General features: G+C 47.0%; 1 protein-coding gene across 4 annotated transcripts in view; it reads left to right on the plus strand.

The window, feature by feature from the left end:
• Positions 1–24,018, plus strand: part of exoc6b (exocyst complex component 6B) — a 59,816-nt gene that overhangs the window by 5,690 nt on the left and 30,108 nt on the right. For all 4 annotated transcript variants that reach the window (XM_034290372.1, XM_034290373.1, XM_034290374.1 and 1 more), the window contains exons 2-11: positions 7,307–7,472; positions 7,606–7,653; positions 7,960–8,050; positions 8,904–8,949; positions 10,083–10,287; positions 15,088–15,234; positions 16,220–16,288; positions 22,505–22,588; positions 23,286–23,332; positions 23,839–23,959. In XM_034290372.1, coding sequence (XP_034146263.1) covers positions 7,307–7,472; positions 7,606–7,653; positions 7,960–8,050; positions 8,904–8,949; positions 10,083–10,287; positions 15,088–15,234; positions 16,220–16,288; positions 22,505–22,588; positions 23,286–23,332; positions 23,839–23,959 — 1,024 coding nt within the window. The remainder of the gene's footprint in view (positions 1–7,306; positions 7,473–7,605; positions 7,654–7,959; positions 8,051–8,903; positions 8,950–10,082; positions 10,288–15,087; positions 15,235–16,219; positions 16,289–22,504; positions 22,589–23,285; positions 23,333–23,838; positions 23,960–24,018) is intronic.

The following is a 24,018-nucleotide window of genomic DNA, read 5'->3' on the forward strand; positions in this document are numbered from 1 at the left end:
TTCAGGTTTGAGGGTCAATTATATTTTGGATTGACTGAAAGCATTGTGTTTGTTCAACAAAAAAATGATATCTTGGGGGATACGATTTGCCTAATTATTGTGTATGTTTATGTCCATGACATAGTCCGTGAATACGGATGGAGAATCCATACGGACATGGCTTGTCGACAGTGTTAAATACGCCTGCCTAAGCGCTTGCTAGCAGTGAAACACAGGATGCCAGTCAACTGACTAGTGCAACTACAGTATTGTGCCATATTTATTTTATTTTCATGCATTTGTCATATCAAATAAGCATGCATCTTCATGAAAAGGTGATAATGATATTTATAGTAGCTTAATATATTGATAACCATTTATAAAAATTAATGATGTGCATTGCATTATATTTATGTAAACAGCAACTGCTTGTACCAGCTGTACAGTTACTATATATCTGTAAAATACTATTATATTATGGTTTTAAAAATTCAGTTCTGGCCAGTAGTTTTCAGACTAATTGGCCCAATAGGGCCAGTGAGAAAAAGTTAGCTTTGGACCCTGTTCATAACTTCCTTCGGGGATCAGTTATTAGTGGTGAATGTACATTCCCTCCTTCAAGGAACGCTTGTTACAGTGGTGAATGTGCATTCCCTCCTTCAGGGAACGCTTGTTACAGTGGTGAATGTACATTCCCTCCTTCAGGGAACGCTTGTTACAGTGGTGAATGTACATTCCCTCCTTCAGGGAACGCTTGTTACAGTGGTGAATGTACATTCCCTCCTTCAGGGAACGCTTGTTACAGTGGTGAATGTGCATTCCCTCCTTCAGGGAACGCTTGTTACAGTGGTGAATGTACATTCCCTCCTTCAGGGAACGCCTGTTACAGTGGTGAATGTTTATCACCTCCTTCAGGGAACGCTTGTTACAGTGGTGAATGTGCATTCCCTCCTTCAGGGAACGCTTGTTACAGTGGTGAATGTACATTCCCTCCTTCAGGGAACGCTTGTTACAGTGGTGAATGTGCATTCCCTCCTTCAGGGAACGCCTGTTACAGTGGTGAATGTTTATCACCTCCTTCAGGGAACGCTTGTTACAGTGGTGAATGTGCATTCCCTCCTTCAGGGAACGCTTGTTACAGTGGTGAATGTACATTCCCTCCTTCAGGGAACGCCTGTTACAGTGGTGAATGTTTATCACCTCCTTCGGGGAACGCCTGTTACAGTGGTGAATGTTTATCACCTCCTTCGGGGAACAGTAATAACAGAACTACAGCTATTTGGTACCACACATACAGACACACCGCCCTAGCGCACACCACCCTGGTGGAGGGGGGCCCCACCTCTGTTAGGCAGCTCTTGGTGACTTGGAAGCATTAGCCAATATTGGCTCTGCTGATGCGTGTGCGTGCGTGCGTGTTTTAGGTCTAACCAAATGTCCCCGTGAGTATAGTAAAACCAGATTTTTTCTTTGCTGACTTTTTTGAGGCAAAAGTCAATTTCCGGCATTACATCTAGGTAAAGTCTAGGCATAAATATTACTTTGAGGTAAGGTTAGGGTTAGATTAGGTTAAGGTTAGGGTTATGGTTAGATTTAGGGTTAAGGGAGCATGCAATTTCTATTTTCTGGTCCCCATGAGGATTTTACTAAACGTGTGTGTGTGTGTGTGTGTGTGTGTGTGTGTAATGACTCAGCTGGGTGTGGGCATCACTGTGATGTGCTGCGCCCTTTTTTCGTGCTCATCTGACACACACTCTATCGCTCTCTAACACACAAACACACACTCTGCCTCTGTCTGTTATAGAACTGCTTGATACGCCCCATATGGTTCAATACGCACACGTGAACTGCAGAGTTAAGGTAATTTTCCTGTTATTTTCAAAACGTGCTTATTGTTCTGCAGACTACATGCATGTTGTAGATTCAGATCCACAGAACCAGACGTATAGCATGTGAACAGGTGAGGCAGGGAACTGCTTGGGGCCCCAGGCCGTTAGGGGGCTCCTGTGGGCTGACAAACTTTACTCCACAGCAATGTCTCAAAATGTGTCAATCGCAGTGACAGCAGCCCCCTCCCCCGTAAACAACCAATGGATGATCTGCAATGACATCTCAGTAGGAAACCTCCCTAAAGGCACTCCACAGTGTATCTGCAGGTTTCAGTAAGCTAAATCTAAGATGTTTTAAGACTTTAATGTCACTATGAATTCAATTTAAGACCAATTTCACAACAACACCATGTGCAGAAAGTATGTGAGGAAATTCAACTGAAATACGGTCTGTTGTTAGAGCAGTAAACCTGAAGTTACTGGCTAATGTTGCGGGACTGTCGTGAGCTAAATGACCAAACAGAACTGAGAAATGCCGGGCATTTGTTGGAGGTTTTCACAGCGTTTTTGTGTTTTTCACTCAATGGGATTCCACAGATTTTATTCCCATGTCTGCCAAGTTTGAAAGACTTCTTGCAAAAGACAGTTCCACAGCTGTCTTTCAAACAACACTGACCTCACACTACCCTGTTGTTTATGTCCCAATGATGGCTTGGCCGTTTGTGATGTCACAGCGATGGCCCCGGTTTCTGAATGGGTTTTCTCAGTTAAACCAGACTTGAGTGGTGATATCCTTCAAGAATCAATGTGTGCAATAAATACTTTGTGTCTGGATAAAGCCACTGCTCATGGTCCCTTTTAGGTGTAAATGAACAGAGATGGTATTGAAACTGATGTATTTCTACACAGTTATTATTGTTGAGGCTTTTATGTTGACATTCAGGCTGTTATTTAATTAATGTTAGTTCCGTTAAGTTTGCCGAAACCAAATGCCTGCATGTCATTGTTCTGTACTACTGACTGGCTTTTTATACAGCCTCAAGACGGCAGAAGTAGTAAATACCCTGCCTATCCGCGCTCCGCGCGCCTGTCTCTCCGCGCTCCGCGCGCCTGTCTCTCCGCGCTCCGCGCGCCTGTCTCTCCGCGCTCCGCGCGCCTGTCTCTCCGCGCTCCGTCTCTATCTAGGAATGTGATTGTGTCCATGATATTTGTCAAATTGCAGGAAGTTGCTATATTTCCTTTCAGTTTGCCAAGATGTTGGCCTTAACGCCCCTTTCCAGGACCCAGGATGCGTTGGTTCTTTTAGCCGGGCGTCGCCAAAGTCTGTTGTCTTTCAAACTGGCCAAAGTTGGGTTGCGAAGGATCTGGCATAGGTCATCAAAATAAGAAAAATATTTGACTACACCATGGTCAACTTAGCTTTTTAAAGAAAAATTTTATTGTACATTATTGTTTTCTTTCAGGTTTCTGTTGTAAGTTGTATTTTTACCTTTCCTGAGTCTGGGTCCCTAATGAATTTGCTGTCAGAGACGTTGTGGTGGAGATAGAAATACTGTATCAGCTGTGGTCTCCTGTCTGCCAGCAGATACTTCAACATGTCAACAACAGTCACCACCCTCAGGCTGCACAGTACCAAGCTAGGAGCCATGTTATCTATGACTCAGCACATGTGGTGGAGTTGCTCTCGCTCTCTCTCGCTCTCTGTGTGAAATCTTTTCTTTTTTTTCTATTTTCAATCCGACTTGATGCTTGGTTTTCACCGGGATTACGCTGCTTCCTCTGGCTGATTGACACTGGAGGCCTAGCGATGAGCAGTTGGAAACTAATCTTTCTACTGCCGGACGGGTTTTCCAGAGGGTGTTGTTCAAGTTAGCAATTAACTTGACGTGCTGACCATGCTGAATTCCACAGCAGGGTGATATGTTCTTCTCCCATTAGACCTGGGGTCTCTATACACCCAACCCTCTGTTCCTGCTGAATTGGAGGATATGGATGGACACAGCTGCAGTTCTCATTTGGCCACACCCACTTTCTTCACCTTCTGTCCCACCCCATTACAGGGTGACTGAAAGGTTTATGTTTGTCTGATTCTGCAAGCCAGGCGTGGACCATGTTAATAAACCAGACCGGCTCTTAGCAACAGCTAGGTTTGTTATACCTCACACTTTCATAATAAACTATACTTTCATGGTTAAGAATCAGACCCCCTCTAAACGCCAGCGGTGGTCACTGACTGCCGAACACCAAAGATAGCCTGTGACCGCAATAGTAAGGACTCGTCAACTGCTACTGTTCTGGTCGGATTTCAACGTAAACTTGACCCAGACCTGGTTTCCCAAAACGGGAACGTGTGCATGGTCCTTAAGTAAAAGCAGCGTGACTGTGAAATACTGTTCTGTGAAATACTGTTCTGTGAGTTCCTTGTGAAACCTGGCCTGGATTAAAAAATGCATGCACAGCGGGAGAACTTTGCTGAGGATGTCATGACTCTATGGCTCCTGCCAGTAGCTCACCACCCAATTAGTAGTTTGCTGAACAGTTCTGAAGGGGCATGTATTTGACGACGTCTTCTGCCGCAGTCTGTTATAAACCTTTTACTAGTATCAGGCTACCAGCTACTATCTTCAAAATGCAGTTTTGACTTTACCCCATCTGTTTTGATGCTATTGATTTAAAAAGATATCTTCATTCAAAATCTGCACTCCTGATTCAACTAGTTTTTCCACTGTCTGTTTGTGTGGCGGTATTAGCTGACATCTAAGCACTTCGTGTGGTTAGATATCAGCTAATACTAACCATCACATTCAAGCACTCCATGCTTGGTTAGCTGCTAGCTAATAATAACGTCACGTTCAAGCACTCCATGCGTGGTTATCTGCTAGCTAATAATAACTGTCACGTTTAAGCACTCCATACGTGGTTAGCTGGTAGCTAATAATAACTGTCACGTTTAAGCACTCCATACGTGGTTAGCTGGTAGCTAATAATAACTGTCACGTTTAAGCTCTCCATAGTGGTTAGCTGGTAGCTAATAATAACTGTCACGTTTAAGCACTCCATACGTGGTTAGCTGGTAGCTAATAATAACTGTCACGTTTAAGCTCTCCATACGTGATTAGCTGGTAGCTAATAATAACTGTCACGTTTAAGCACTCCATACGTGGTTAGCTGGTAGCTAATAATAACTGTCACGTTTAAGCACTCCATACGTGGTTAGCTGGTAGCTAATAATAACTGTCACGTTTAAGCACTCCATACGTGGTTAGCTGGTAGCTAATAATAACTGTCACGTTTAAGCACTCCATACGTGGTTAGCTGGTAGCTAATAATAACTGTCACATTTAAGCACTTCATGCATGGTTAGCTGCTAGCAAATAATAACTCATGTTTAAGCACTCCATGTGTGTTAGTTACTAGCAAATAAGAAGTAATGTAAGCTGACAGATACTTGACTTTCTCACAATTTGACTTTCTCAGAAAACCTAAGAAGAGAGGTTATGTTGAACTTGTGGAGAAATCGGGCACACTTTTTTAAGTTGATTATTGCAACTTTATTTTCCCCTGGTTTATTTTCAGAAAACCTGATGAAGAACTGTCAAGAGCAACAATACATTTAGAAACCGAATCATGCAAATCAATGTCTAGAAAATGACTGGAGGAATGGAATGCCTTCCCTCTCCCGGCTCTCCTCACCTCGGTTGATTGTACTCGCAGACATAGTTCAGGCGTGTCCTTTTCAAATCACAGTTGGTACAGTGGGTTTAACTGGCAGTTAATGTGTGTGCAGGACCAATAGGAGGGAAGTAGGAAGCAGGAAGTGTGTGTCCCAGCTGTTTTAGGGACAGTTTTTTAACACCAAGCTGACAACCCATGTAGGTCTTAGCTTTGATCGTGCTGCTAACTGACGGGTGACTGGAACACCACAAGGCTCTTGCCCATTGGCCAGCATGCAGGGGGCATGGCTGTCCTGGTCTCATTGTGCTATAGCGACTCCATCAGGTGCTGTGGGTTCCTGTAGTGCTAACTGAGCTCTAGCGACTCCATCAGGTGGCGTGGGTTCCTGCAGTGCTAACTGAGTCCTAGCGACTCCATCAGGTGGCGTGGGTTCCTGCAGTGCTAACTGACCTCTAGCGACTCCATCAGGTGGCGTGGGTTCCTGCAGCGCTAACTGAGCTCTAGCGACTCCATCAGGTGGCGTGGGTTCCTGCAGTGCTAACTGAGCTCTAGCGACTCCATCAGGTGGCGTGGGTTCCTGCAGTGCTAACTGACCTCTAGCGACTCCATCAGGTGGCGTGGGTTCCTGCAGTGCAAACTGAGATTCTCATGTGAATGTGCATTCTGAAGTGGCGACCCACGGCACTGAAAGGTTGGACTAAGTGGTGAAAGGAGAATAGCTCGGGAGCCTGTCGGGGGTGGTCGCCACGAGACATAAATGCTGATTCAGTTGGATATGATTAGAGAGGAAGGTGGCAAAGACAGAATGGACTGAGAAGCAGCGTACCCATCAGACTACTTTTCCTCTCACCTCAACTGACATGATGTTTGTTTTGAGGAGGATGTTGTGATGGCGTCAGACCCTCTCCATTGTACTGGTTTGGCATTTCCTGATTCACAGGAAGTGTGTGTGTGTGTGTATGTTACTGCGCTTTCAGGTGTGTCTGTGTGTGTGTGCGCACGTGTATGGGTGTGTGTGTATGTTACTGCGCTTTCAGGTGTGTGTTTGTGTGTGTGTGTGTGTGTGTGTGTGTGCGCACGTGTATGGGTGTGTGTGTATGTTACTGCGCTTTCAGGTGTGTGTTTGTGTGTGTGTGTGTGCGTGCATGCATGTGTGTGTGCCCAACCCTGGGCGATGAGTTCGATGTTGCCAAACTTTAATTTGAGCCACTTAAATGTGTCTGGATCACCAGTGTGGATGTGGGGGGTAGGCTGGAGGAGGCAGAATCAGGAGTGGGGTGGCATCTTCAGCAGGGTTTTCCGTGGATCTGGCCGTTCGGCCTCGCCACCGTGGTTCTGCCTATTTAAGTAGAGTGGGCGGAGCCCTTTGAGCCCGTTCCAATCTCAACTCAATCAAGCATTTGATCAGTTACGCTATGCTTCAGTTCTAGGTCACCCAAGAGCAGTTTACAGTTGTAGTAGTTTTAATATATGTATATGTATTACTAACTGTTCAATACAATAACCTTTTAATACTTTTAATGAAAAGTTTGTGTTCTTTGTATGCTTATCATCATCATCGTCATAGTTTTTTTAAAATATATAATTATCTTAAATCGAAAGACTGTAACAATCTTAAATCTTTCTGTATGGATTCCGAATAAATTGGAAATGTCTGGTTGCTATATTCTTAGGGGAATGCTGCCACCTGCTGGATTGGTGGTGGAAGGGCAGCATGCCTTAATGTGGCGCATTCATCTTAATAAGAAACCTCATCCTCCGTGTCTCTCCCTCTGTGTCTGCTTGTCATAATGTATGATCATTTCTCCCTCTACTCTTCCCAGGTCAGTGTACGACGGACAAGAACATGGCCTGTTCATGGAGAAGCTGGACGGAAGGATCCGGAACCATGACCGAGACATTGAGAAGATGTGTAACCACCACTTCCAAGGATTTGTGGACTCTATTACAGAGTTACTTAAAGTCAGGGCAGAAGCCCAGAAACTCAAGGTCTGTAAACTGAATGCAAAAGTGCAACCGAAGCACATAATTAGTATGAACAGAAGAGCGGGGGATTAATTAAAGGCAGGGATGAAAACATGAATGTGCTGACTGACTCTTTTCTTTGATTGGCTGTTTTTAGAGTCAGGTGACTGACACCAACCAGCGTCTTCAGGACGACGGTAAAGGGGTATGACATCACAGCCTTCTGATTGAAACAATACTGTTGATCTGATAATGACTTAAATTTGGACATATACACTTTAAATATGCCAAAGGTTTAGGGGACTTCCTAGTGACAGACTATCTTTGCCTGTTTGTCTCTTTTTGACCGTTTGTCCCTCTGTGTGTGTCTGTCTCTCTCTGTCTTTCTGTCCTGTCTGCCCTTCTGTCTCTCTCTTTCTTGTCTGTGTGACTCTCTCTTTTCTGTCTCTCTGTATTGCTCTCCTGTCTGTGTCTTTCTCCTGTCTGTCTCTCTGTCTGTGTCTCTCTTTAGCTTGTGTCCTGCATGGATGACCTGAGACGGTGTCGACTGCAACAGAGAAATATTGCCACGACTATTGACAGACTCACGCATTGTCTCCCAGGTAGACTCTCACACACACACGTTATTATAGACGGGGTTAGGTAAATCATAGACCATCACATGTTATTATAGACGGGGTTAGGTAAATCATAGACCATCACATGTTATTATAGACGGGGTTATGTAATTCGTAGATTATCACATGTTATTATAGACAGGTTTAGGTAAATCATAGACCATCACATGTTATTATAGACGGGGTTAGGTAAATCGTAGACCATCACATGTTATTATAGACAGGGTTAGGTAATTTGTAGACCATCACATGTTATTATAAACAGGGTTAGGTAATTTGTAGACCATCACATGTTATTATAAACAGGGTTAGGTGAATCATAGACCATCACATGTTATTATAGAGAGGATTAGGTGAATCGTAGACCATCACATGTTATTATAGACGGGGTTAGGTAAATCGTAGACCATCACATGTTATTATAGACGGGGTTAGGTAAATCGTAGATCATCACATGTTATTATAGACGGGGTTAGGTAAATCGTAGACCATCACATGTTATTATAGACGGGGTTAGGTAAATCGTAGACCATCACATGTTATTATAGACAGGGTTAGGTGAATCATAGACCATCACATGTTATTATCTACAAAAAAGTAGAAAAATAAGGTTTTGAGTGAGGAACAGAAGGGTTAAAATTAAGAGACCACTGCAAATTGAACGTTTCTGTTCCTCACTCAAAACCTTCCTTTTTGACTTTTTTTTGGAAAGGAATGAAAAATGTGCAGTGGTCTCTAAAATTTTTCCAGAGCTGTATCTGTATACTGATAGATATCTGTATACAGGTAGATCTATATTTATACAGGTCTATGTTTATATTATATTTATCTGTTTCAGTGCTGGAGATGTACAGCAAACTACAGGAGCAGATGAGACTGAAAAGGTAAACATTTATTTTTCTAACATTTGTTCTCAGATCTCTCTTCCTCCCTCTGTCCTCTCCCTTTCTCCCTCCCTGTCTGCCTCTCCCCTTTTCCCTCCCACTTGCTACTGCTCTTAACTCCATTAAGAAGGTGTTATTAGCATGGCTAGACTTGCCACATATGGAGACACAGATAATAATATAATAGTCCTACTCAATGTTGTAACAATTAAATGGGGTCTCTGTCTGTCTGCCTCTCTGTTTGTCGTTTCTTCTCTGCCTCTCTGTTTGCCGTTTCATCTCTGCCTCTCTGTTTGTCGTTTCTTCTCTGCCTCTCTGTTTGTAGTTTCATCTCTGCCTCTCTGTTTGTCGTTTCATCTCTGCCTCTCTGTTTGTCGTTTCTTCTCTGCCTCTCTGTTTGTCGTTTCATCTCTGCCTCTCTGTTTGTCGTTTCTTCTCTGCCTCTCTGTTTGTAGTTTCATCTCTGCCTCTCTGTTTGTCGTTTCTTCTCTGCCTCTCTGTTTGTCGTTTCATCTCTGCCTCTCTGTTTGTCGTTTCATCTCTGCCTCTCTGTTTGTCGTTTCATCTCTGCCTCTCTGTTTGTCGTTTCTTCTCTGCCTCTCTGTTTGTCGTTTCATCTCTGCCTCTCTGTTTGTAGTTTCATCTCTGCCTCTCTGTTTGTCGTTTCATCTCTGCCTCTCTGTTTGTCGTTTCATCTCTGCCTCTCTGTTTGTCGTTTCATCTCTGCCTCTCTCTCTGTCTGTTTGACTAGCAGAGCACAGAGAGGTCGGCCAATACACGCACATGCAAGTGTGCCTGCGTGCGTGCGTGCTGAAATCATGGTTGTGCAATGCTTTTGTCTATGTTTGTACGTCTCAGTGACAGGATACCAAATTATGTTATTTGTTTGTTCACAGTGGTTCTGGAGAATTACTCTCCTTAAAGGGATAGTTGGTGGGATCCCGGTTAAGCCCTTTGGTTTCTGAGTTTATGTTTGTGTAGTTGGAGTGTTTTGTACTTGTGTCAACATGTTTCTTCTCACTACCCAGGGTTGCTGCAGAACTCTGAGATGCTTGAGTAGACCTGTCTTCCCAAAGTGGGTCATCACCAGTTGTTTTCTCTCTCTCTGTGTGTGTGCGTATGTGTGTGTTCAGGTATTACCCTGCGCTGCGGACCCTAGAACAACTGGAGCAGACATGTCTTCCCCGAGCGGGCCAGTACCGGTTCTGTTCGATCATGGCGGAGAACATCCCTCGTGTGAGGACTCTGATCAAAGACACGGCCATGTCTCAGCTCAGAGACTTCCTGGAGTCCATACGGAAACACAGCAACAAGATCGGAGAGACGGCCATGAAACAGGTGTGTCCTCTGTCCCGTCCTCTGTCCCCTCCTCTGTCCCCTGGCTTCTAGGGACGGAGGAGAGTTGGACAGAAAGGCGTCTGTGTGTTTGCTTGCTTGCAGCCAACCAGAAGTCCTGTGATGTAAACCAACTTAAATTCAAGAAAACCTTACCAGTATTAAGTTAAGAATCAGGGCTGGATAAGGTAGTGTTTTAAGTGGACAAAACCTTTCTGTCCCCACAACATTAGAGTGTGTGTGTGTGTGTGTGGTTTACTAGGCTGTGTGTGTGTGTGTGGCAGGACAACACTAATTTACTTTCATCCTTCTCTCTCTCTGTCGCTCACTATTTCCCCTTTTTTCTTTCTCTCTGATAATCAGATGCAGGTTTAGTCATAACAAAGCCATTTCTGGTTTTTAAAATCCAAAGAGGCACAAGATGCTCACTCACTCAGACGTGTTTGGGGAAGAAGAGAAGGATGGTAGATCTCCCTTGGTTTGGAGTTAAAACCTACAGCAGTGAATATGTCCTGGAACAGTGTTAGAGTTAAAACCTACAGCAGTGTATATGTCCTGGAACAGTGTTGGAGTTAAAACCTACAGCAGTGTATATGTCCTGGAACAGTGTTGGAGTTAAAACCTACAGCAGTGAATATGTCCTGGAACAGTGTTGGAGTTAAAACCTACAGCAGTGTATATGTCCTGGAACAGTGTTGGAGTTAAAACCTACAGCAGTGTATATGTCCTGGAACAGTGTTGGAGTTAAAACCTACAGCAGTGTATATGTCCTGGAACAGTGTTAGAGTTAAAACCTACAGCAGTGTATATGTCCTGGAACAGTGTTAGAGTTAAAACCTACAGCTGTGTATATGTCCTGGAACAGTGTTAGAGTTAAAACCTACAGCAGTGTATATGTCCTGGAACAGTGTTGGAGTTAAAACCTACAGCAGTGTATATGTCCTGGAACATTGTTAGAGTTAAAACCTACAGCAGTGTATATGTCCTGGAACAGTGTTGGAGTTAAAACCTACAGCAGTGTATATGTCCTGGAACATTGTTAGAGTTAAAACCTACAGCAGTGTATATGTCCTGGAACAGTGTTGGAGTTAAAACCTACAGCAGTGTATATGTCCTGGAACAGTGTTGGAGTTAAAACCTACAGCAGTGTATATGTCCTGGAACAGTGTTGGAGTTAAAACCTACAGCCTTGCTATATACCCTTTATCCTCTGGTGTAATTCCACTGGTGTCCTATAGGTGTCAGTAAAGCATAGGGGTGGCACTGTAGCTGCCTGAAGACAAAAATAGCAATTCCCTGATCAAAGATCTACGATCTGTCTACCTTAGCATGTCATCCTGAAACACTCCCACCTGTCGACGGCATGATATCTGCACCTGGTTAGTGAGGGAGTTAGTGTGTCCTAAATGACTTCCTTTTCTGTGATACTGCTGTACGTTACTGTACCGGAGTCAGTGGTGCACTTAATTGGACCAAAACCATATGTATAGTCACATGTCGTGCCCTCCGAAGGGAGCAGAGGGTAATTTGGTCCTTCCAGCTTGTAAGCCCCGTGAAATGTTGGCCTGGAACGGAGTGCCACGTCTGAACTGTAATAACCCATAGAACACTGCAAATAGAACTACAGCATTCCATTATAGAACACTGCAAATAGAACTGCAGCATTCCATTATAGAACACTGCAAATAGAACTACTGGGTTCCATTATAGAACACTGCAAATAGAACCACTGCATTACATCTGTCTGTCTGAGTGTAAGGTCTTTTTTTGTCTAATCCTGTGTCTCTCTGCCGGTCTCTCTTGTGGTCGGTCTGTCCCTTTTGTGGTCTGTCTTGGTCTGTCTGTCTTTTGGTCTGTTGCTGTTGGCCTTTCTTCCATCCTTCTAATCCCTGTACTTCTATATTATATCCTTTCGTCCACCATCTGTGTTTCTTCCAGGCACTCCTTTTCCTCCTTCCTCTCCTCCTTCCTCCTTCCAGGCACTCCTTTTCCTCCTTCCTTTCCTCCTTCCTCCTTCCAGGCACTTCCACTTCATCTCACCATCACTGTCTTTTTCCCATCAGACCAGGGCACTAATAGTTGGTTGTTGCAGACAGGCAGACAGGCAGACAGGCAGGCAGGCAGGCAGGCAGACAGGCAGACTTAAAGCTCAGTGACTGTTTAAATACGTCTATAGACTTTGGTGGGAAGTGGTACACTAGTTCTCCTATGGACTCTGGTCTAATTAAGTGCACTACCTGGGGTTTAGGGTGACATTGGAAGTCGGTCTCTGAAAATAAATACTATCGTCCATCCAGACCTTCTTATAATGGGGCCATTGTCTGCAGCCACAGGCGTGGAGAGGGAGGCATGGGGAGGAGGGAGGGAGGCATGGGGAGGAGGGAGGGAGGCATGGGGAGGAAGGTGGGAGGCATGGGGAGGAAGGTGGGAGGCATGGGGAGGAAGGTGGGAGGCATGGGGAGGAAGGTGGGAGGCATGGGGAGGAGGGTGGGAGGCTTGGGGAGGAGGGAGGGAGGCTTGGGGAGGAGGGAGGGAGGCTTGGGGAAGAGGGAGGAAGGAATGGGGGTGGAGAGGAGGAGAGGAAACCGTCCAAATAATGCAGCCTGTCTTTTTCTCTTTCTGTTGGGCTCCTGTCCTCTCAGTCTATCCCTTTCTCTCCACCTCTTTCTCTCTCCTTTCTTTATTTGTCTTTTGCCTTCCGTAGTTCACTAGGAGAAAGTTCAGTGCCACTGGGTGAATTTTCAGTAGGGGCGCACACACACACACACACACACACACACACACACACACACACACCTTAATGGGAACCACATTGCTCCGTCTGTGAAGTGGAGGAAGATTGATGACCAGTATCTAGTTCCAGGTTGTCCTACGTCTCTGAGCTGCTTGTTGGACAAAGAACAACCGTGGCAGAGTTCAGAGGTCAGCCGGACAGGTGTATCCCCGCCCCTCCTCCGTTCCATTCTTCCCCTTTCCTGCCCCAGGCCCCGCCCACCTGGCCTCCGTCAGCCTCTGACGTACCTGGTGTTGAAGTGCGACACAAAACTACGTCCCACTAGAAACTCAACAGAAAAACAACGTGGATCCCCACAGAACTGAGAGGCAGCGCTTTCTCTGGGAATGCCCTGGATGACGCACGCACGCACGGGCGCCCACATTCCCGCCCACACGCATTCAGGTTTCGGTCCACTCCTGGCCTGGGCCGGTTCTCCTCATGTGCTCCTATTGTCGCTCCCCCTCCAAGGACTCCGGCCTCCGTTGGCGATGGCTGAGTGTTGGTTGTCAAGGAGACGGCTGGCGTTGACGTCGGTTCCGAGGTTCGGTCGGACGTAGGACTGACGTCCGCATTCCTTCATCCAGGTTTTTTTGGCTCCTTGTCTTTCGGTCTCTTTCGGTCTGCGACAACCTGAGTGTGGAGCAGGACCCGTGCGCACGCATTCTCTGTGGGGCACTTATGGCTTTTGTCGGGACGGAGGATGGGGCCGTGGGGCTGGGGAGGGCGGCAGGGGCGGTGGGGGGAGGGTTTTGGCCTGTTGACACACCACGTTCTCGTGAACGGCGCTTCTGTCCTCTGCTCCCTTGAGCAGCCGCTGGGGATTCCACGGTCACACTCGGCACCAAGCGCTGAATGCAGCCTTTCCTCCCACAGGAAGCGGGCCAAATGTTCCCTGTTGGTGGGGTTCCCTACGTCTGCCCTCAAACCCCTGCGTGTTACCCAGAATGCCATGGTCCTCCCATGTAACCCTGTTCCTCCTCGCACTCCACTCGCTTCCATTTGAATCTCTCATCCACTACGACAACATGTTTGTCCACGGAGCAGCAAGGAGAACTTCCCCTCCCTACCTTCATGCTATGATCAAACCCCACAGCCCACCCTGAGCTCTTCTCTCTGACACCTCTGTTCTGTGGGACATCCCACCTCCACAGGAGGACGACTCCTGATCAGCTCAGTCAGAACCTCTCTCTGTCATCCACTGTGGTAGAACCAACTTTTCTCTGTCATCCACTACGGTGGAACCAACTTTTCTCTGTCATCCACTACGGTGGAACCAACTTTTCTCTGTCATCCACTACGGTGGAACCAACTTTTCTCTGTCATCCACTACGGTGGAAACAACATCTCTCTGTCATCCACTATGGTGGAAACAACATCTCTCTGTCATCCACTGTGGTGGAACCAACTTCTCTCTGTCATCCACTACGGTGGAACCAACTTCTCTCTGTCATCCACTACGGTGGAACCAACTTCTCTCTGTCATCCACTACGGTGGAACCAACTTCTCTCTGTCATCCACTACGGTGGAACCAACTTCTCTCTGTCATCCACTATGGTGGAAACAACATCTCTCTGTCATCCACTATGGTGGAACCAACTTCTCTCTGTCATCCACTACGGTGGAACCAACTTCTCTCTGTCATCCACTGTGGTGGAACCAACTTCTCTCTGTCATCCACTGTGGTGGAACCAGATTATCTCCCCCTAATCTTAAGAAAATGTCTGAAAGTCCGCCTTTTTGGGAAGTATCTAAAACCCATGTTTTAGAGCATTTCATGAACTAATGCTTGTTCTACTTTGGTGTGGATGGGAGGAGAGGGAAACGGCAAGGGACAGAAGAGCGTAAAGGTGTGAAAGAAGAGAGGGGAGCAGTATGGATGAGAGGAGGAGGTGGAGAGAGGAGTATTTGACAGAACAAGATTGGAGAAAAGCTGATTGGCTGCATGATGTTGCTGCTGCAGCGATTTCACAAAAACATTCTGCAGGTGTTGTAGGATAACAGCTGTGTGTGTGTGTGTGTTTTCCAGGCACATGTCCAAAGAGCTGCGGTAGGTAGACGGCTCAGAAAGGAGGCGGGACTAGGGGCGGCGACTGAGGTGGATGGACATGGGAGCAGTCCAGTGACTGAGCAGGACTCTGGAATACTGGACGTAGAGGATGATGAGGATGATGAGGTATGTGTGTGTGTTGGGGAGGAGGGGGGGGGGGTGTTACATAGTGTTCCAGGAACCCCAGGGTCCCGCCACCCCAACATCTGACGGAAATACTCTCATAGAAGTCTCTGAGAACCCCAGGGTCCCGTCAGGGGATCTACAGCCCTGTCTTGACACACCCAATGCATGGTTGTATGATATGAGGTTAATTTCAGTGTCATTTATTGAGTTACGTTACCATCCATGTGTTCTAATATGTCGAGGAGAAACAGAGGGACCACTTCCCATGGGAGGTTGCTTACTGTTTCACCGGAGGGCAGGTCAACACGTTTTTCTGTTCTCCTGGGAAGTCCTGCCAACTTGGTCACCCTTTCCCTGACACCAGGGGACACCGGTTTCCCACCGGTTCTGTCCGTCACCCTGGGACGAGCGCTGCCCTGGTCTAACCCTGAACTCTTGACCATGTTTCGGTGTTGACCCAGGCACTGTGCTTCGCCCTCACGTCCACCCGTGACCTCCTGTCGACTCCCTCGGTTCCAACCTCTCTCCCCCGGCCTTGACACCCCCCCCCCCCCATGTGTACATGGTGGTCAAGCGCCGAACACCGGAACATTCTTCTGTTTGTTTTCTTATTGTTGTGTGTGTGTGTGTGTATGTTTCCTTTGTTTCCACATTAGTGCTGTTTTGAGGGTGGTAGCTTTTAGGGACATTCCACGGTGCCAGGGCTTGTAGGACGGCGTCTGTGTTTCTTTGTCCCCGTGACCACAGGCTGCTAGGAGCCTCTAGTTCAGGGCCGTCTATTTGGACAAGCCGATTTGACCCCGGGAACCTTTGGAAATGTTCTAACAGTCAAGGGGTCAAGTTGTTCTCTTAGCATCTACTTTCGTGGGTGATTCCCCCCCCCCCCCTCCACTCCCCTTGTCCCAATAGACAGAACGGGGGGGGGTCTATCACAAGGCCCAGTCGTAGCAGGATGTTAACCTGTCCCCCTGTACCCCCCCCCCAGGTACCGGGAGCCCAGGAGCTGGTGGACTTCTCTCCAGTGTACTGCTGCCTCCACATCTACACTGTTCTGGTGAGTCGGTAGACATCCACACGGTTTCCTTTCCCTCTTTCTCGTTCTCTCAGTCGCTCTCCCTTCTCCTGTCTTTCCAGTGTGTCTTTTTTATTCAGGTTGGCTGTTTATTTAGTTTCACAGGCTTTATAAAATGCCCACAGTGCTGCGCCGCCCGTTTCTCCAGCCCCCACTAGATTGGTCGGATCACGGCGCGGTTCGTAACCTTCGGGGGGCGCTGTTCTGATCCTAAGGCCATTCCCTGTGTGTGTATCCGTGCCCACCATGTCAGAGTCAAGGTTAAGGGAGAAATTATGTGTAAGCACTTCCAGAAGAGTTTTCTGTTCCCCCGCCACGTAACTGTGTGTGTGTGTGTGTGTGTGTGTTCCGTTGTTTTTTTCCGGGCCTCCAGTGTTTGGGTGATCCTGTCTGAACCGCGCACTGTAATGATTTACACCACACGTGTCATCCTCCATTCACTGTATGGGTGGGGGGGGGGTGCGGCGTGACTGTGTGTGTGCACGGGTTGTGGAGCGATTGTGGGGTCATGACCAGGAGAGGCCAGTGAATGGGGGAGGCATGATGTCTGGTGAGGAGGACTTCCAGGACTGAACTTTCCAGGGATCGGCCGAACCTTTCACCGCAGAGGAGAAACAAATGTCCGTGGGTGTGGTGTTGTGGTGCTTGGCCGGAGCTGGGAGTCTGGGTCAACCAGAACCTCTACTGTTTGGTTCACCGGCTGCTGTGACTGGTGGATAAATAAAAAAAAGATATATGAGGCTAGCAGCTCAGATTTGTTAGCCATAATTAAGGAGTGAACATGTGTAATGTTTCTAAAGTTTTAAGAGATTTTCCAAGTAATATTGTTTGTTGACAAATGTCCTGACATTGTGTTTTTTTTGAGAGACAAACGTTTTGAGTGTTACCTGGGTAACTGAACACCGTGTTCCAGTCACGGTGACACTATGTCTTCTCTGACGTTAGTCCGGGTTGAACTACCTGATGATTTCTACTAAATTATAGTTAGTTGTGTGAATGATGGAACCGCTCTGACCACTCCCAGAAACAAATGGGCTCCGTCTGATTGGCTGAGTCGGAGCCGGGACAGAAATAAAAGGAAAGCAAATATCTCATTTGTCAATGGCTTTGATGCCCCGATTGCTCAGACATGGTCTGATTACTGATGATTTTGGTTTTGACCAACACTCGTACCCTGTTGCATTGTGGGGAGGGCTCCGTCTGATTGTCAAAGTTCACAGAGGAAATATTTAGGCAACAGCTATGACAGATGACCTTTTGGCTGCTGTGAAACACAACTTGCGTGTGCTCTTGAGTTGAGACTATTTTTAGTCTGGATAAAGAGGTGCACGGCTATGTCGGTTGGGGGGAGGAAAGGGGTGCAGAGAAGAGGGGGTTTTAGAAAGAGGGGAGGAAAAGACAGGGGGAGGGAGAGATGTGGAGGAGGAAATGAGAGAGAAAGCTGTCAGGAGGTGACAGAGTGCAGGAGGCAGCCCTTGCAACAGAGAGAGAGAGACAGAGAGACAGAGAGAGAGGGGGAGGTGAGAGAGATTTTGGAAGAGAGAGAGAGAGAGAGATGGGAGGGGGAGAGAGAGAGAGAGAGGGATGGGAGGGGGAGAGAGAGAGAGAGAGGGAGAGGAGGATGGGAGGGGGAGAGAGGGAGAGATGAGAGGGGGAGAGAGAGGTTGAACTGGAGTTCACCAGTTGAACCACGGCTTTGGGGGGTGGGGTGGCAGGAGAGAAAGTGAATGAGAGGAAAGAGGGGGAGCGGCAGAACAAGGGTGAGGTGTTGAAAGGTATGACCTCCTTAACCTCAGGGTCACTCGTTCTTTTCGCTCTGTTTTTCCTCCTGTTTTCCCCTCTGTCATTCCTTCCTTGGTTTGTTTAGTTATTTTGTGTTCTTCCTCTATTTTCTCTCAACCTCCCCCTCCATCTTTACCTCCCCCTCCATCTCTCTCCCCCTCCTGCTCCTGTTTTTCACTCCATTGTTTCAGGCTTTATGCATCTATGAGCTGGTGTGTGTGTCTGTGTCTGTGTCTGTGTGTCTGTGTGTCTGTGTGTCTGTGTGTCTGTGTGTCTGTGTGTCTGTGTGTGTGTGTGTGTGTGTGTGTGTGTGTGTGTGTGTGTGTGTGTGTGTGTGTGTGTGTGTGTGTGTGTGTGTGTGTGTGTGTCATGACCCCAGAGGAGAACTGTTGGTCTGGCAGATTAAATGGATGTCTTTGTGCCAGAGGGGCATTGGGTGAAGGACAGAGGGATGCCAACACACACTGAACTCAACACTACATACAGATCTCTTTACCAATGACTGTTTATACCACTTAAATACACACATCTACATAATTGATACAAATCATAAGCCTAATCATCCTATTCATCGCATTTCGTGACTAGGGAGGACATTTGAAACCTTTGCACAACAGATGAAGGCAGTGTGTTCTCTGTTAAGTAGACCAGAACACATGGAGTCTCCTGTGATTGATACCTGGCAGTTAGATGATTGGAGAAGTGTTTGTGTGTGTTTGAGTGTTAAACAATCTGTGGGTTTTTAAAGGCGAACACTGCACAGTGGTCCTAACTTGTGCGTGCGTGCGTGCGCGCATGCAACAGGAGAACACAGGCATATTGTTCACCATGACAGCAACAAGGAGACATTTCAAAATTTCAGAAAGCAGAGAAAACTAAATTATGTACTATATTATACACACGCACGCACGCACGTGTGTGTATACGGGGGGTTGTGTGTGATTTCCACAAATGATTGTATCTCAATTTATTGCATATGGACCCTCCAGAATCTAGAGAGATTTCCTTTTTAAAACAATGCTTTACTGTTATCTTACCAGGTGAGTTCACTGACAACACATTCTAACTCGTAGTTTAACACCTCCTTCAGGTGTGTCAGATGCTCTCACTGCTGGGCGAGCTGCTCCTTTATTCTGAGGTGAATGGAAACAATCTCCTCCTGAAACGACCCCCATTCACACAGGCAGAACTGTTCGGTTCTTAACACAGCTCTTTGGTCAAAGGATCGCTGAGTAGTTTTTTTAATTTGTTTTCTTAATTGGCTTTCCAACATTCAGTAAACTTAATTGGACCTGTTGGGTCCTGGTTTAGATATCCCTCTTGGTGCCGGAGAGTTCAGGCAGTCTGGTCTTGGTTCAGATAAAAGACACAATACAGCTGGCTAGGCCAGGTTTAATAGTCACCATCAAGCCTCAGAGAAAGACCGGGTTTAATAGTCACCATCAAGCCTCAGAGAAAGCCCGGGTTTAATATTCACCATCAAGCCTCGGAGAAAGACCAGGTTTAATAGTCACCATCAAGTCTCTGAGAAAGGCCAGGTTTAATAGTCACCATCAAGTCTCTGAGAAAGCCCGGGTTTAATATTCACCATCAAGCCTCGGAGAAAGACCAGGTTTAATAGTCACCATCAAGTCTCTGAGAAAGGCCAGGTTTAATAGTCACCATCAAGTCTCTGAGAAAGGCCAGGTTTAATAGTCACCATCAAGTCTCTGAGAAAGGCCAGGTTTAATATTCACCATCAAGCCTCGGAGAAAGACCAGGTTTAATAGTCACCATCAAGTCTCTGAGAAAGGCCAGGTTTAATAGTCACCATCAAGTCTCTGAGAAAGCCCGGGTTTAATATTCACCATCAAGCCTCGGAGAAAGACCAGGTTTTATAGTCACCATCAAGTCTCTGAGAAAGGCCAGGTTTAATAGTCACCATCAAGTCTCTGAGAAAGGCCAGGTTTAATAGTCACCATCAAGTCTCTGAGAAAGGCCAGGTTTAATAGTCACCATCAAGTCTCTGAGAAAGGCCAGGTTTAATAGTCACCATCAAGTCTCTGAGAAAGGCCAGGTTTAATAGTCACCATCAAGTCTCTGAGAAAGGCCAGGTTTAATAGTCACCATCAAGTCTCTGAGAAAGGCCAGGTTTAATAGTCACCATCAAGTCTCTGAGAAAGGCCAGGTTTAATAGTCACTGCCAGGCCTCAGCGCTGATTGTATTCATGTGTGTTTAATTAGCCTGTTACACATCCTGGACCCCATCTTTCCTGGCTTCAACTTTCCCATTGTATTTCTAAATGTTTTTACTTAGGGACGTTTTATACAGTTTTATACAGTGACTATTTAATGACTGTTTAGTTCAGAAACAGAAACATTTTACTACACTTGTAACATTGTCTTCCTTATTGTGTAACTAATTTAACTGTGAAACTTTGCTCTGTAGGCCTCCCCCCTCTTTCCCCAGTACCCCAGTTTAACCTCACCCCCCCAGTACCCCAGTATAACCTCACCCCCCAGTACCCCAGTTTAACCTCACCCCCCCAGTACCCCAGTTTAACCTCACCCCCCTCTTTCCCCAGTACCCCAGTTTAACCTCACCCCCCCAGTACCCCAGTTTAACCTCACCCCCCCAGTACCCCAGTATAACCTCACCCCCCAGTACCCCAGTATAACCTCACCCCCCAGTACCCCAGTTTAACCTCACCCCCCAGTACCCCAGTTTAACCTCACCCCCCCAGTACCCCAGTTTAACCTCACCCCCCAGTACCCCAGTATAACCTCACCCCCCCAGTACCCCAGTATAACCTCACCCCCCCAGTACCCCAGTTTAACCTCACCCCCCCAGTACCCCAGTATAACCTCACCCCCAGTACCCCAGTTTAACCTCACCCCCCCAGTACCCCAGTTTAACCTCACCCCCCCAGTACCCCAGTTTAACCTCACCCCCCCAGTACCCCAGTTTAACCTCACCCCCCCAGTACCCCAGTTTAACCTCACCCCCCCAGTACCCCAGTTTAACCTCACCCCCCTCTTTCCCCAGTACCCCAGTTTAACCTCACCCCCCAGTACCCCAGTTTAACCTCACCCCCCCCTCTTTGCCCAGTACCCCAGTACCCCCACTTTACCCCCCCTTCCCCAGTACCCCAGTTTAACTCCTCCCCCTCCTTCCCCAGGACCCCCACTTTAAACCCCCCCCCCCCCCCCCCACCACCACTGTGTATCTGAGGTTAAGCAACATTCTCTCTATTCATTAGACTGCGTCTCACCTCTCTGTCACTTTCATTATTCTCTTTTTCCTTCTCCCCCTCTCCTTCCTCCGCCCTCTCCCCTTCCTCCCCGTCCTCCCCCCTCTCTAACCTTCAGACTCTCTCTGAGGGACAGTTGCTACTGTGCACCAGAGGGTTTGCAGCGTTGAGCCCTGTTCCCAACATTCAATAGACATTGTTCTCAGTGCCAGGACTGCCAAGGTGCTGAAAAGCCTTCGTCCGAGGACGTCTTTTCTGTTAGGAAGCCCTGCACTTTATCTCTGCTGTCCGATCTCTGTTGAACTTCTGTTGTCCGTGGCGTTGTTTGTTATAACAGCGTGACAGAGATGAATCGGTGTGGTTTTGGCCCTGGGGTTGTGAGAGGGGGATTGGCCGCTGGTTATCAGGCCAGCTCTAGTGTCTTATCTGCGGGGTGGGGCGTTACTGTGGGTCCTGGTTTGGTCCTGAGATAGGTCTCATCTAGCGGAGATAAGGCCCCAGACTGGTGCCACTGTTCGATGTCCATGTGAAGGGCAGGAATGGTCTGTGAGTGACTGATAAGCTGCAGACTTTGAAGTGGGATGGCAACACCAGGGACTGTACTGTCAAGACTGCGATGGTCCCTGAATAAGAACACCTTTGTACCTCAGTATCAAACGATTTTATATGAAAACACTTGCTGTATTGCTTTGTATGGAAGCCTTAAACTGTTGCACTTCTGACTTTTTCCCATGTCCATTCTGCCGACCTTTGTTTACTGAATAGATGTCTCTTCTGCGTGGCATTGTCAGAGAGACGTTCAGGTTCTCCTTCAACGTTCAACAAGTCGTTGATTGGTAAAGGATGTCAGTGTGTTTCACTGGATCTGTGCCGTTTGGTGTTGGGATTGCAGTGTGGGTTTGGTTTCAGAACGGAGACGTGAGCAGAGCACCGTTCCACATGCTGCTTTTGTCCAGGCCAACTGCGCCTTCGGACAGTTCTGTGGATGGAGAGTACCGTGATTGAGTTCCAGTATGTGCATAATTGTTGTGATTGGATAATCGCCATTTGGGTTATGCAATCAAGAAAAAATCCCTTCTCCAGTTGATTACCCAAATAAGACCTTGTGGCGACCCTAATGTTGTCTGGGCAACTGTATCTTTGTTGCTACAGCACCAGGTATCTTGAGTTTTTTTTTCTTCTTCAGGGAGCCCGGGAAGAGTTTGAGAACTACTACAGGAAGCAGAGGAGGAAACAGGCTCGACTTGTACTGCAACCACACTCTAACATGGTAGATATCTCCTCCGACAGCGCACTAACATGGTAGATATCCCCTTTGACCGCACTCTAACATGGTAGATATCTCCTCCAACAGCACTCTAACATGGTAGATATTCCCTCGAACCGCTCTCTAACATAGTCAATATCTGCTCTGACCACATTTTACATATGGTAGATATCCCCTGTGACCACACTCTAACTTGGTAGATATCCCCTATGACCACACTCTACATATGGTATATATCCCCTTTGACCACACTCTAACATGGTAGATATCCCCCCTGACCACACTCTAACTTGGTAGATATCCCCTTTGACCCCACACTAACATGGTAGATATCCCCTGTGACCACACTCTAACATTGGTAGATATCCCCTTTGACCACACTCTAACATGGTAGATATCCCCTATGACCACACTCTACATATGGTATATATCCCCTGTGACCACACTCTAACATGGTAGATATCCCCTCTGACCACACTCTACATATGGTAGATATCCCCTATGACCACACTCTACATATGGTATATATCCCCTGTGACCACACTCTAACTTGGTATATATCCCCTGTGACCACACTCTAACATGGTAGATATCCCCTCTGACCACGCTCTACACATCGTCGATATCCCCTAAAGTAACAACAACCGCAATAAGGATGCTTCTTATAATAATGATCTGCCTCTCACTCATCTCTCTCTAGCATGAAACTTTGGATGGATACAGGAGATTCTTCAATCAAATCATCGGGTAAGTTCTTCTTTCCTCCCCTCATCCCCCACTCGTCCATCGATCCATTTCAAGGTTCCGTTATTCCGTCCTTAGCCCCAGCCTTGTCTCGTTCCGTCTCTTGTCTCGTTCCGTCTCTTGTCTCGTTCCGTCCTCGCTCTGTGATGCACACAGGAAGGCACTGAATGAGGATTGATGGTCCATGGGCTCTGAGGTGGCATATCCCTGTTATTCTATTAGTCTGGATGGGAATGTTCTGCGTCTGGCGCAGAGAAGACCCGTGCTTCTCCAAACATCCCATCAGCCAGCCCCCCCCCCACCCTTTTCACTCTCTCTCTCCCCCTTTCTGTGTCCCCTGTGTCTCCCCCTCTCTCTGTCTGTATAATAGTGAAGTTCATGTTTTAGTTTAGTACATTCCTGTTGTAATTCTCTCCCTCTTTCTTTGTCTCTATATATACTTCTCTCCCTCCCTCTCTCTTCTCTCTCCCCCTCTGTCTCTCTCTCTCCATCTTTGTCTCTATGTCCAGGTTCTTTGTTGTAGAGGACCATATACTTCATACTACCCAGGGATTGGTCAATAGGGCTTATGTTGAAGAGCTGTGGGAGCTGGCACTGTCCAAGACCATCGCAGCCCTGCGCACACACTCCGTAAGAAACACACACACACACACACACACACACTGTAATACACACACACACTCCGTAAG

The sequence above is a fragment of the Esox lucius genome, chromosome 24, assembly GCF_011004845.1.
Source record: "Esox lucius isolate fEsoLuc1 chromosome 24, fEsoLuc1.pri, whole genome shotgun sequence".
In the NCBI taxonomy this organism is placed as follows: Eukaryota; Metazoa; Chordata; class Actinopteri; order Esociformes; family Esocidae; genus Esox; species Esox lucius.